The 14,933-nt window shown below is 28.2% G+C and overlaps 2 protein-coding genes across 2 annotated transcripts; one reads left to right on the forward strand and one right to left on the reverse strand.

Moving 5' to 3' along the window:
- Positions 1 to 974: 974 nt before the first annotated feature.
- LOC127245039 (uncharacterized) lies at positions 975 to 6,675 on the forward strand. Its single transcript, XM_051265684.1, has 7 exons — positions 975 to 1,214; positions 2,235 to 2,328; positions 2,409 to 2,677; positions 3,433 to 3,603; positions 5,535 to 5,588; positions 5,732 to 5,878; positions 6,161 to 6,675. The coding sequence occupies exons 1-7, from the start codon at positions 1,008 to 1,010 to the stop codon at positions 6,539 to 6,541; spliced, it is 1,323 nt and encodes a 440-aa protein (XP_051121641.1). The 5' UTR covers positions 975 to 1,007; the 3' UTR covers positions 6,542 to 6,675.
- Positions 6,676 to 9,903: 3,228 nt separating this feature from the next.
- LOC127244750 (GDSL esterase/lipase At5g33370-like) lies at positions 9,904 to 12,366 on the reverse strand. Its single transcript, XM_051265231.1, has 5 exons — positions 12,017 to 12,366; positions 11,639 to 11,766; positions 11,019 to 11,261; positions 10,674 to 10,926; positions 9,904 to 10,355 (listed from the first exon to the last, which is right to left on the reverse strand). The coding sequence occupies exons 1-5, from the start codon at positions 12,264 to 12,266 to the stop codon at positions 10,123 to 10,125; spliced, it is 1,107 nt and encodes a 368-aa protein (XP_051121188.1). The 5' UTR covers positions 12,267 to 12,366; the 3' UTR covers positions 9,904 to 10,122.
- Positions 12,367 to 14,933: the final 2,567 nt, after the last annotated feature.

A 14,933-nucleotide genomic window follows, 5' to 3' on the forward strand; every position in this document is an offset into this window, starting at 1 on the left:
GAGGGAGTATAAAATAATATAAAATAAAAACAAAACACAAAATACAAAACCCAAAAGCTTCCTTGATGATATTCCTACTATGAAAAGTAAAAAGAATTAGTAACAATACATCGACTCACAATCAATTAACTATGAATAAGTATTAAGGCTCGAATTAAAGAAAAGTTTTTTAAGTTAATGTTTGTTTATTTATTTATTTAAGTTTTAAAAAAAAATTAAAAAAATTAGTTTTTGATATTATATTATATAAAAAAAATATATATTATTAATTAATAGTACTGAAATTTTAAAAAATATCCATGTAAATAGTATAAATATGCTTATGGATCTATTTTACCAAAACGTGAAGATACAACTTATACATCCAACACTATGGTTGTTACATCAGACGTGCATTCTAGGTCAAGAAATACCCACATATATATATATATATATTATACATACAACATTATTATTATTATTATTATTATTATTATTATTATTATTATTATTATTAAAACTATAGTTAATATCATATCTAGAGACACATGGATGATGCCTGTAAAAAAAAAAAAAGAATGTTGAAAGAAAGCATAATTATATAATTAGGAGTGACTGAGAAGAAAAGAAAGGGAAGAGTTGTTGGTATGGGAGAGGAAAATTAGTGAAGAAGATTCTTTGATGTTAGTGTAGTAGATCGATCATACATATATAGATTGTGTCATACACTTTTAAATATTGCTTCTAATAATTATTTATTTTTTTATTACAATAAAAACAATATATATATATATATATAAATAATAAAAATATCTCTAATTTTTACACAAACATAAAAAAAAAAATATCGAAATTTTAAGTTGGAACAAAAAGAATATTTTTTATTCTAAATTTAAATAACCCCACTCCAAAACGTATACAAAGCCTCCTCTTGGAATTGCCCCTCAACTTGAAAAGTTCTCTCTCTCTCTCTCTATATATATATATATATATATATATATCTTCCAAGATTTTTTAATTTGATTGAAATGGGAAGTAGAGGTGGTGAGAAAATAGGGTTTGGAATGGCAATGGCTTTGTTTGTTGTGGTATTCTTACAAACATCAGATCAGCTGTTGGCCATTAATTTAGACATAAACAACACAAGATACAGAAGATCAGTTAGCAGGTTGAGACTAGCCAGGATTCACAAGCATTTGGACAAGATTAACAAACCTTCCCTCCTCACCATTCAGGTATATATATATATATATATATACAAACATGGCAAAATAAATTTATATATATATATATCAAGGGATAAATATTTTTTAGGACCAACACTTTTTATTATTGAAATATTTCAGTACATATGCCAATATTCTTGTTGTGGAGAATTTTTTCATCGGCTGCAAATTAGATATAAAGTTATTTTTCTACGGCTGTAAACACGCGGAACTAAAAAGAAAAATATTTATGTCCGTATATTAATGTTGTCGGGAGAAAATTGCATCATATTATCACATTTGTCCTATATTTATCTCAACAAAATATATCTTATGTCATTTAGTCGTGCGTGACATTCACACCATGCGCGGTCACGCATGGCCAAAGGATATAAATAGCGAGTTTTATAAACATTTGAAATATATTTTGCGAGATAAATACATGATAAAAGTAATAATAAAGTATACATGAGGATAATTTTTGCAATTTTCACATGTTGTCGGATGTGCAGAATTGCCGCTTCACCTAAAAGCTCAGGCTATTAGGGAAACATATCATTAATTTATTTATCTGCAAATGGGAATCCCCAACCATTCCCACAGGTGCATGTGGAGTTATGTGAAACTTGCACATGCATATGCGAAATGGGAACGACGAGACTCGAACTCGAGACCTAGGGCTCTGATACCATGTGGGACGAATAAATAAATTAATGATGCGTTTTTCTAACAGTTTAAGTTTTTAAGTGAGACGGTCATTTTGCGTATCCGACAAATGCAATCCAACGGTGTGTCTACTTGTGAAGTTTTGGTCTTGAGTTTTGATTTTGAATAGTAAAATTTTGAATTGAAATAATTGTTTGATATGATATAAATATGTATTAATGAGATATTTTGAATGTAAAATTAGATTTTAGTGTAATAAAATAAATAAAAATTGATATTTAATTTGATATTTTTTTTTAAAAAAAAAACTAAAAATAATAAAATCACATGTAAAATTTCGCAAGTAAACAGAGCCCAGTTTACCGTAATTAATTTGTTTTGCAGAGCCCAGATGGAGACATCATAGACTGTGTCCACAAGAGAAAACAGCCTGCATTCGATCACCCCCTTTTGAAAAATCACAAGATTCAGGCAAGTAGTATACACACAATTATCAATTTATTAAAATTAACTTATATATGTATTGCAAGAAATTAAATTAAATTTAATTAATTGAAGTGCAGAGAGTTCCCCCAGCAATGCCAAAGGCCATGGAAAGAGCCACAATAAATAATGAAAGTAGCACAAATATTATTACAAGCCAAGGATGGCACCAAACTGGGCAGTCCTGTCCGAAGGGAACAGTGCCCATCCGGCGCACCACCGTCGGCGACGTGCTCCGAGCTAAGTCGCTCTACCATTTCGGCAAGAAACGGACAGTCGCAAAGTTTGATCCTCAACCAGCTCGACACCGTCCCCCGGACATCGGCAGCAACACCGGTCATGAGGTATATATATATATATATAATCGTATGTTAATAATATTATATAGTGTCTCCTTTAACCATTGAATTTATATAAATTATATATTTATATCCCATCAAATAATTATTACAATTATTTTTTTATATTTTTAAAATATATATCAAAGTACCTTAACTCAACTACATAAATCCAATATCATCTTGACACATTATTTTTATTGAATTAATAAATTTATACATATTTAAAACATGAATGTAGACTATATACCATTTACTCCTCCCGTCTCATATAATTCGTCCCTATTTTATATTTTCATCCGTCTCACGTAACTTGTCATTTTCTTTTTTACAAATATGATTATCCACTTTAATTACATTTTAAGTTTTAAATTTTATAATTTTTTTAATCTTAGTTAAACTATTTACTTATCTTAATCTTAATCTATAATTATTTTTACTAATACACTTCTTAATTACCTACTAATTATACTTTACCTAAATTTTCGTATTTACAGTGACACAACCAAAATATATAGTACGGAGGAAGTATAAAACTACTTTTAATAAAAAGTAAAGACAATATTAAAGTCATTATTAAAATTATATTATTTAAAAAAACGCGTCAAAAGTAAAAATAATGAGACAAAAAGTGTATTTCTACTTTAATTTTAAGTGCTGAAAAAAATTAAGAAAGTTAATATACAGCGAAAAAAGATGTGCTTTTAAATTTTTATTGTGAGTTTATGAAGTCGTGATTTTGGTTTTTGGTTTCTATTAAGCATGCGATTGCTTACACGAGAGCGCCGGAAGAGATATACGGTGCCAAAGCGACAATGAATGTGTGGGAGCCGTCGATACAAGTGTCGAGCGAGTTCAGCCTATCACAGATTTGGGTATTGTCCGGCTCTTTCGATGGCTCAGATCTCAACAGCATCGAAGCCGGCTGGCAGGTACTCAGCTAGCTACCTCAACTTTCTTTATGACATATACTTATGATCTTATTTTCGTATGTTATATTAAAAAATATCTGTTTTTTTTTTTTAAATAAAAGTAATCATACATTAACATCAAAATAACATAGTTTTTATCTAAATTACAAATATACAATTACACATATTACACGAAAAAGTGAAAGAACAAAAATGTCAAAATATTTTGCACATTTTCATTAACTAATAAAATACTACTCCCTCCATCCATTACTAAACTTCTAATTTTCCATTTTAGTTTGTCCAAATCAAAACTTTCTATTTTTTTTTAAAAAAATAACTTTCAACTTAATACTAAAATATTCATACTTTTTTACTTTTCACATTACTTTTTAAGGGTAAAATAAACATCACATTACTTTTAACACTATATATCTATAAAATACTAGTTTTCTTAATCCGCGTGCAAAAGTCAAATAAAAAGATTATCATCAGATGGAAGGAATATTATTTCTTAATTTACTACAAAACTCCAAATGGTTTCTTTCAAAAGGGACGGAAGAAGTACCACGCAATACATTATTTATAAATCTACAACAAATATAAAATAGAACTAACACTATTTAATACTTTATACAATATGTGTCGTTTCTTATTTTTATATGATATCTATAATATTTTATGTTCTGATTGGCCCAACCAAAACTATATTGATAAATCCCCAATAAGCATTCTAATCGAAGCACCTAAATGTTACCTTCTTCATCTAATTTATTTTCTGCTCTTTAATAAACATATTATTTTATTTTTAACTTTGGTCTGAAATAACTTTATACATTGTAGTTAAAAGGTTAAACGAGAAAAGACTATGAAAATTAAGAAAGAAAAAAAAAAAAATTGTTAAAGTTTACAAGACATTTTAAATTTAAAATAATAAAAAAAAATTGGTATGAGATAAGTATAATTATAAGAGCTTACTTGAGAAGATGACTATCAAATTATACATCTCTATATAAAGGTGCGAAGCACCATAATTCCAAAGTATTTTTAAAATATCCATAAATAATTATATGGCACACTTCGTTTGATAAAAAAATCTTTGAAGTCCTAAATTATTTTTGAAGATATTAATAAATGAAATATTTAATACGATGCTTTAGGAGAAAAAATTTACATTAAATTTAATAATTATTAAAAAAAATACTCCCTTCGTCCTATAACTATGTATCCGTTTATTTTTTGTACGAAGTTTTATAAATATTAGTATCATATTGGAACATAGTAGAAATAAAGTAAAAATGACTAAAATAACCCTACTAGTATTGTGTGATATAAATGTAATGACATTTGTGTAATATATTGTAAGTTGTAATGATATTTGAAATGAATACTTTGTTGTGAGACAGACTAAAATGAAAAAATGAATACTTTAGTATGGGACAGGGGGAGTATCATTAATGAGTAGTATTAAAACTTTAAAAATAAGTGATACTCCATCCGTCCGTCTCTAATGGTCAGATTTATCTTTTGCGTCGTTGTACTTAACATTCAAAATATCCTTATATTTACATAAATTTTTGTGCAAATATCCTTATATTAGTATTATAAGATATTAATGAAAATATTTCTGCAATTTCTTCTTAATTTATACATACGTTTTAATATAATAATTAATATTTAAAGATCAATACGTAAAAAATAAATGAGAATTTATAGCGGACGGACGTAGTATAACAATAGATTCTGGGTCAAATTTATGAACTTTTCCAAAAAGTCTATCATATGCAAAATTAAATATTAAATATTAACTTATAATAACTAATGATTTATTATATATTTATTTTAATATGAAACTTGAATTTGTTTTTCTAATAGTATATGTAAACAAAGTTATCTTCCGAATATTTTACATGTAATGAATATATGAAGTGAGAATTAATTTGTGAAGACAGGTTAGCCCGGAGCTGTACGGTGACACGAGGCCCAGATTATTCACCTATTGGACGGTATTATATTCTATTAGACCAATTTTTATTTATTTAATTTTTTCAATTCAATTTATTTAAGAAAAAAAAAAAATTAGATCTAATTAATCAGCTTATTATTTTATCTTTTTTTTTTTTTAAAAAAACACATATATAATAAATAGACAGATGCCTATCAAGCTACGGGATGTTACAATCTATTATGTTCCGGGTTTGTGCAAACAAATAGTCGAGTAGCTATTGGCGCGGCCATTTCGCCAGTGTCGTTGGTAGGGGGAAATCAATTCGACATCACAATCCTCATATGGAAGGTATAAATATTTCATCTAAAATAAATTTTAAAGTCATACATAATTTATCCAGTGTGCACTTCAATAATAGTGACTGTTAATCCTCGCACTAAATATCCTTATATTAGTATATGTTTTTTCAATAGTACTATAAGACACTAATAGAAGTATTTTTATTTTTTTTTCTTGATTTATACTATATTTTCATGAGATCCTTAGAGCCGAATGAAGGTAATATTTTTTATTTTTTTATATCATTGTATTATGATTCTTATGATAATAATAAAATTCAATCATGGATAGGATCCCAAGTCCGAAAATTGGTGGTTGGGCTTTGGCGACAATACGCTAGTGGGCTATTGGCCGAGCGCTTTATTCACCCACTTAGCGGATCGGGCCACCATGGTCGAGTGGGGAGGAGAAATTGTGAACTCGCGAACAAACAACGAGCACACATCAACCCAAATGGGCTCGGGCCATTTCGCCGATGAAGGATTTGGTAAAGCAAGTTATTTTCGAAATTTAGAGATTGTTGACTCGGACAATAATCTAGGTTCCCCCGAAGATATAACCACCTTGGCCGAAAACTCAAATTGTTATAACATTATACGTAATTCGGACAATAGGGTATGGGGAGAATATTTTTACTACGGCGGGCCGGGAAGAAATCCGAACTGTCCCTAAGTGTATGTATATATAAACATTGGGGAATATGCACATACATATATACAATTCTTTTCTCTTTTTTTGTATGTACAATAGTTTTGATGAGAATTGGGGAAGATACTAATAAAAGCAACATCAAAACATTGTGTTCAAATTAGTCGATATTTGAATCATAGGCTGTCAAAGTGGATCACATACTGAAATTATTAATTCAGCAAAATTGAATTTGATTTTAGCCTTTAATTTTAATCTTATGTTTTAATTTAAAGATCATTAATCTAAAATTAAAGGGTTTGATATATTTGAGCATATGATCCAAGGTCACAATTTATTAGTTTATAGTGACAAAACTCAACACAAAAGTGTAATTCTTGAATTGATTGACTGGCTGGCCTTGTTTACTTCTATATTTTTAAAGTTTTGGCATTTTTAATTAATAATAATTTTTTTTAAAAAAAATATTATATCAAATATTTATTTTTTCACAAAATATCATATTATCTATTTTAATTTTTTTTTAAAATTTCGAAACTTAATTAGTCTTTATGCCCACTACAAGAAAATACTCCGTCCGTTCTAATTCAAAATATTATTTTTATCATTTTCGTCTGTCGGATTTCAAAGTATCCATTTTCTATTAAAAAAAAATAATTATACACTAACATCTCTTAGCATCATGGTCATGTTTGCAAAAAAAAATGTCAAGTTGCACTAAAAAAAAAATAATATATTTGTAACGGAATTTCGTTCCTAAAGATCACGTAACTAACGTAATTCCATCTTTAATTCCGTTTCTAATATCATTAGTAACAGAAAAAGTGGATTTAAAAACGAAAAAATCTTGTTACAAAAATGATATTTTCTGTAGTGTTGGATGTTGCGGACTAGAGATAGGACTTTCAAATTTGCGCCGGCTTCTTTTCATAATTAGGATCAAAATTATTGTCATTATAATTCCCTTGATTCGATGGCCACGAAGCATAATGACTTCTTACTAGATCTGTGTATATAGTTCACACTAAGAGGTGTGATAAAAACCTTCTTCTTTTCAATTAAGTTCTTTGTTATGAATGGTGTTTCCGTAGCTTTCAATGATTGTTTGAAGGAATTCAACAACATATTGGTTTCTTTGTATCGACATCTTCAATGATAACCATCATACCAGTCTAAAATATTATATTTGGGTCAATTTTTTTAACATTTTACTTTTAACATGGGACATTTAACATAATAATAATAATAATAATAATAATAATAATAATAATAATAATAATAATAATAATAATAATAATAATAAAATAGTAGATTCGATCAGCGGCGGAACTAAAATTTGAATAAAGAGGGCTAAAAATTTTAATATAGCACAGTTAATTTATAAATTTATAGGGATGATTTGATATGACATACCAAAAAAATCATATTACATGGTATAATGTACTAAATTTTTGGTATGTTAAAAAATCTACCGATATTGTATTGAAAATTTGAAATACTGAAAAATCGGTATAATAAATATATATTAATACAATATCAGTTTCATATCCAAATACTGAATTTTTTTAAATAATAATGTTGGTATCAATATATTAAATTATTGGTATATTCCGATACTAAAATATCAAAATTAGTTTAGTATATATTTAAAATATCAAATTATATATAGTTACCATAACAAAAAAAGTTTGATTTGATAATAAAAAAGTAAACAAAAAATTTGATCATGTATACCAAAATTTTTATTAATTTTTAATTTTTTTTAGTATATACTTCATTGTCCCGCCACAGATAACTCTTTCTCGTACCACATAAGATGATCTTTTTCTATTTTTGGTAAATTTAACAATTTTAAATATATTAACAAATATAAATCAATTAATTAAATTCCAAATATTTTACGCATGAAATTTATTCAAAAACTCTTTTATTTCTATCTCTTTTCAATAAACAAATATTTTTATTTGTATTTAAAATCCTATATTTCCTATAATCTTAGTTTATGTTAATTATAGATAAATAAATATATTATTTATTTGTATTATATAAATTTAATGTTCTATAAAATGATATTCATATTATATATTTTATTGAGATATAGTGTTTAAAACATTTAAATACTTATTTTAATTTTTTTAATCATATATATTAATTTTTATTTAAAAAATACTAACAGCACTACTTATATAAAAAATAATAAAATAATATTATAACTACTATAATTAACATATTAAATTATATTTGTCGAATGTAAAACGATCGTCTCACCTAAAAGCTCGAACTTTATGCATATGCACGCAAATGAGGACGGTGGGACTTGAACTCGACTCTGATACCATGTCGGATGCAGAATGACCAATGTTACCTAAAAGTTCGACAATATTATTTAAAATACCATATCCTAACGAATAATCGGGACAGAGAGGAATACCATTTAAAAATAAATAAATTATAATAAAATTCAAGGGTAGGGTCGGGGTAGGAGGCTGGAGCCCCATTGCCTCTACAAAGTTCCGCCATTGCTTTCGGTGAAGAATAATCTGATAGTGTGGAGTGAACTTGTGACAATAAAATTATGAGTTCATATCCTATCATCGATGTTTTTCAAATTTTATCTATCATTCGATAGGAAATTTATCCGCACCTCGTGGGACAATGCATTTCATCGGACATTAAAGTGCTACATGTGCAAAGCACGTGACTCTTATTCTAGTCACCCCCCCCCCCCCCCCCCCCCCCCAAAACAACCGAAAAATAGGGCTGAATTAGTACCAAGTCATAATTGCAGGTACAATTTTCGAATTTCTCCAAGAATAATTGACTCCTAATTTTGCTTATTAATTTTTTTGTGCTCAATTTAATATAAAAGAACACAACTTAGGTGGCGTTGTACAAATTAGTACAACACTACATTTAATTAAAAACGATGTTAATGAATGTAGAAAATTATAGTTGTAGCCATACTTAAACATTATTAATTATTTTTCCTTTGTCGGAAATAATTTTGCTGTGTTAGAGTTTAATGAATGTAGAAATTTCTTTAAGGCCACCCAATATTTGGGAATATGATCAAAATTTTGTTTACTCAATATATATGGTTTATTTACATAATTAAATATGTTTTGAAGTTAGTTTTTGGAAATATTGAATAGAAATTAATTATTTGAAGTGATGTAAATTAGATTATAATGCAATTTAAATGTATGTTTAAATAATAATAATAAAAACATATATTAAATATCTAGTTCTGTAGATTTTTTTTTGTTATTATTTCTTTATATTTATTGATGAATAGGGCAAAAACAAACTTAAAAACAAACAAAAATAATAATAAAGCTGATAAAAAAAAAAAAATGAAAAACATCTTGGACAACGTTAAGTCATCTCTATTATTTGTTCATAGCAAATAGAAATTAAAGATCCATTACAAAGAGACACAACATCGATCAGTGACACTGTAACATAGATGAAGGAAGCAACATAAAATTATAAATCAAAATACAACAATTTGTAGCAAAGAAAAATAAGTGATAAATAAGAAAATCATGAAATTGGGCTGTTTTTCTGGGGCTCACATTTCACTTTTTTGGCCATTTTTCCTTCAATCACAGCTTCGAATCGACGGCCATGATGGTGCTGAGGTTCATGGGATTCATGTATGAATTAGTTCCCCCAAGAATTTGCTGAACTATAATTCTGTTGGCCCTTTCAGATGGATGGAATGGATCCCAAAACACATACAAACTCCGATCCGGACACAAATTAGACAACGGCGTGCAGAGGCCGATTCCATTGTACGGTCCTTGTCCGCAACAAGCTATCTTCGATGTTACAAATCCTGTTAAAAAAAATAATAATAATAAAACAAACCATTTTTGTAGCATATACATATTGATCATGAGCAGTCAATAATGGCACTTGTCCTAAAATCAAATCATAACCTATTGATCCATAATGCATCTTAGCTGGTTAATTAGCAACAATTATTGATGATCAAACAATCAAATCCTCGAATAATGATTAACTTGTTTGTATTGCATTATAGGTGGACTTGCAACAGTTGCCAAAATTAATTATTATGAAACAAGGGTTAGGGTTAGGGTTAGGTTTTTTTTTTTTTTTTTTTTCAATTAGGGTTAGGGTTAGGGTTGGATACCGAATTGTTGTGGATTGGAGATGAAGTCCATGTGCATCTGATTAGTATTGGCTGCAATAAAAACATCTCTCCCGACTTCGCGGTTGAGTTTTCCGAGCATTTTGACAAGTTGAGGGTTGTAGAGGGATGCTGCCTTTTGTAGCTCATCGGCACATTCACCTCTACGGCTGTGCTGCGCCAGCTCGGCTGGAACACATCCTAGTGGCCCCGTCCCGGTTACTATGACCCTACGCGCGCCGAGGTTGTACAATCTCTGCATGTGAATTAATTCGATGTAATCAACACTATAACTAGCTCACAAAATTATTTAAAATCATTCTATATATATTTGTTGGCGCGCATTACCTTTAAGAGCTTTTTGTACTCAGAAATGACATATGGCACGTAATCTTGGAGAGAATATTGGCGAGACCTCGCCGAATATGGAATCAAATAATAATTATTGACAAAATCATTCCCTCCCAAAGTGATGAGAACAAGAGCATCGTTCACAAGCCTCTTGGTCTCGTCTTCTCCGACAATTTCGCGCACTCTTTGTTGGTATTGCTCGAAATATTGCAACTGCTGGAAGGGCCTGATTATATTAACCTACAAAAGTATAGATATACATTAATTATGCAATTTTCCATTTTTCGAACAATGTACCAAGAAAGTTAATAATTAAACCATAAAATACAACTAGTGAATTAATTCTCATGTCCTTGTATAGTTTGTTTTGGTGTTTTGTTATTCTTGGAAATAATAAATAATTTTGAATTATAATAATTATTTGATATAATATAATAGATATTTAATAAAATATTTTGAAATAAAGCAAATGCTCGGTGAAAATATTTAAATGAAATACAACCAATCAAACTAAAATTTTTGTAACCTGGACCCAAGTGATTAATTAAAGTAGTGCTTAATTGTTAAAATGATAGAAAAATGAGTAAGAAAATAATTCTCAAAATGATCGAACTTACAAATTGAACTCCAGTGTCATTAAGTACTCCAACTCCAGCAGAAGCAAAATTGGCTCCAACCAACAGTCTTTGGCCTGTTAGCTCTGGGCTCAAATATGGCATTGTTGGTTCCCAACCCATATGCTCACCTAATCAAATTTCAAGAATTACATTTTAATTAATTACTTTACTATTGGGGAAAATTAAATTAGCATTTTCAAACTAACATTTGGGTACAAGGAAAAGGGTATTGGAATGTCACATTGCTCTTTTAATCCATTGATTGGTAATATATGAAAAAAAAAGATTGGGATGACTTTCAAGATTTTGGAAAAAAAAAAAAAGTAAATGGGAAGAATTTAGAGATGCAATAATTTGAATCTTTATGTTGAAACATACTAATAATATCGGGGATGTTGAGGCCATTGGAGAAACGGCCGGTGGGGCGATGAGACGGGTAGTCGATGCCATAAGGTGGAGCGTCCGCCCTAGCAGTGGTGGCCAAGTAATTGTTGTTGCCATTGTCTACCAACGAGTCTCCGAATATGAAGAAAGCCCGGGCTTCAATTCGAGTCACCCAATGATCACCCAATGCTAAAACAAGGCACAATAACACAACACAACTTTGAATATCCAAAACCCTTGTCATTTTTTTTTTTTAATCCAAAAATAAAAATAAAAAGAACCTAGGAAAATGTAGTAAGTATATAGATGGTGACCCCTTTGGCCTACCAAGAAAAACTTTCAAGTGTTTTGTGATTGCAATGGTGAGGGATACATATATATATGTATATATATAGACTTATTTTTGTATGCATGATGAGGTTAATAAGAAGCCATTAATGGAGTGGTGAAATAAGTGGTTAAGGATAAGTGTAATTGACAAAACAAAACCCTATGTAGAGATTGAATATATTGGTTCATCAAAGTGGACAGTTGTTGGTGAGAAATTGGTGTATTCAATCATTGCTATTATGGTCAAAAGAAACTCAAATTTTGAGGCTTGCTTTAAATTATCTTGCGGCTTTAATTGCTATGCTAACCCTTTTTAATCTTTGATGATGTGTTTCTTCAATTTGACAAGAAATTAAAAACCAAGAAGTAACCAAATTTCGATCATTTTGACATATACATGTCATCATGTGCTTAAGCTTAGGAATTTCAGATAGACCTTTTTTTTTTTTCAATTTTTTTATTATACAATTTTTAAGATTTTCTATAAAAATGTATTGGTTTGCTTATGAAATATCACGTGTAATTACTATTTAAATAAAAATACAAACATACTTGAAGTCACATCAATTTTTATTTAATTTGTATCTTTTAATGTGAATTTGTTTAGAAATAGTCTTGTATATCATTCGATATTGCTCAAATAATTAAAATTTCATGAGTAACGTTCGCTCATACTTATAAAAAGTGATCTATAATATATGCATAAGTATCAAGCATAGAATTAAAACTATCAAAGCAACAAAAAATGATGTAAAATGAACACACATCGCCTACATAAAGAACCATAATTACAATTTTTCTTGTTTCCTTTTACGATCGATGATTTGTATCGTGGACAAGTCACAACGGCAACCAATTTTTCTTATTTGCTCATTATATATCTATATATATATAATAGTACTACATAGTACTCATTTGCAATGAATGAATTTTCATTTAAAGTTTTAATTGATATTGTACCTCAATGTAGGGACCAAAATTGTTGTGAAGATATATAATATGTTGTAGAGAGGGTTTTGATTGTGCTGAATGTGCTCTTGTCTTAATTTTGTCAGGTAATAAAAACTTTCTCACATAATTGCTTTACTTTGATGCAGTTGAACTACCCTCACCTTCACTTCACATGGCTGCTCTACTGTATGTTTACCCTAAATCTAACTAAGTATTGCTCCTATTACTACTAATTGAGCCTATTATGTCTTCTTGAATTATTATTTGTCTCTAATAAGAAGGCATGTATGGGTTTATGTACTTGTTTTCAAGTTTGTTTTCTCACTATTCACAATATATATTTGTCTATATATATATATATGGTTTGTCTAGTATGACTTATTTTGTCGACAATAATTTGCAGATTTTTAGGTTCGACCGAAAGTTTATCCAGTGCACACTCGAATAGTAGTGGAGATAGATTTTCATGTCATAAAAAGATACTACTCCATTCGTCCGTATATGAGTGTCTTATTTACCTTTTGCGTCATTATACTTAACATTCAAAATATCCTTATATTTGTATAATATTTTGTACAAATGTTCTTCTATTAATATTATAGTAATAAGATACTAATGGAAGTATTTTTGCAATTTTTTTTTTTAATTTGTATTGTATTTTGATATAATAATTAATATTTAAAAATCAACATATAAAAAATAAATGGATCCTTAGAGACGGACGGAGGTAGGATATCAAAATTTTATTTTATTTTTTTATATAAAATATATCATGTCAATGATTCAATTAATAATTTGGGACTTGTCATGGGATCCTATGAAATTATATATGGTTTCAATTATTTTTATTTATTTAGGATTCAACCTTGGAATACTTGTACTAATTATAGGATTATTGTGGTTAGATTTGAGATAGCACTCTAATTTTTGCAATGTCTTAGGGCATAAACTTTTTGCAAAGTGATTGTGTAGTGATAGACTTTTGCCTCCTCTTCATTTATTTATTTATTTTGAGTGATTTGTACGAGTAACTTCAATAATGGAGTAGATCATATGCTAAATTTATTTTAAATTTTCTTGTGTTAAATAGTTTAAAATGTATGTTGAACTATATGAATTATAAAGAAGGCATTGAACACATTTAATTTTTTTATTTATTATTGCTGTTAATTGGTTTTTTTTTTAATTTAATTACGATTGAATTATATAGTTTGTTTGGTTGTGGTTTGAAATTAATTTTAAATGAAATGTTAATTTTAATTTTTATTTAAATAGTATTTTGATGTGATATAATATAAAAAAAATAATATATATTTTTATAGAAAATTGTGCTAAATATAGGGTCTAAAATCACAACAAAACACACCCATAATTATAGTATTGTGTGATAATAAGTTACTTACTATTTTTTTGTATGATCCTTCGTAAATATTATAAAAAATATATTATACAATTATTAACCTAATATATACAATATATATTTTATTTATTTATAAAAATTTAATATAAAATATTAACCTTTTTTATATTAACAACGCAATTCTCTATAACTAATATAAAAATGCATTCGTATATAATTCAAAGTGAACAAATACAATATTTACTCGATATAATATAGTTTCAAAATTGT

The sequence above is a fragment of the Andrographis paniculata genome, unplaced genomic scaffold (assembly GCF_009805555.1).
Source record: "Andrographis paniculata isolate CXL003 unplaced genomic scaffold, ASM980555v1 Contig21END, whole genome shotgun sequence".
Taxonomy (NCBI): domain Eukaryota; kingdom Viridiplantae; phylum Streptophyta; class Magnoliopsida; order Lamiales; family Acanthaceae; genus Andrographis; species Andrographis paniculata.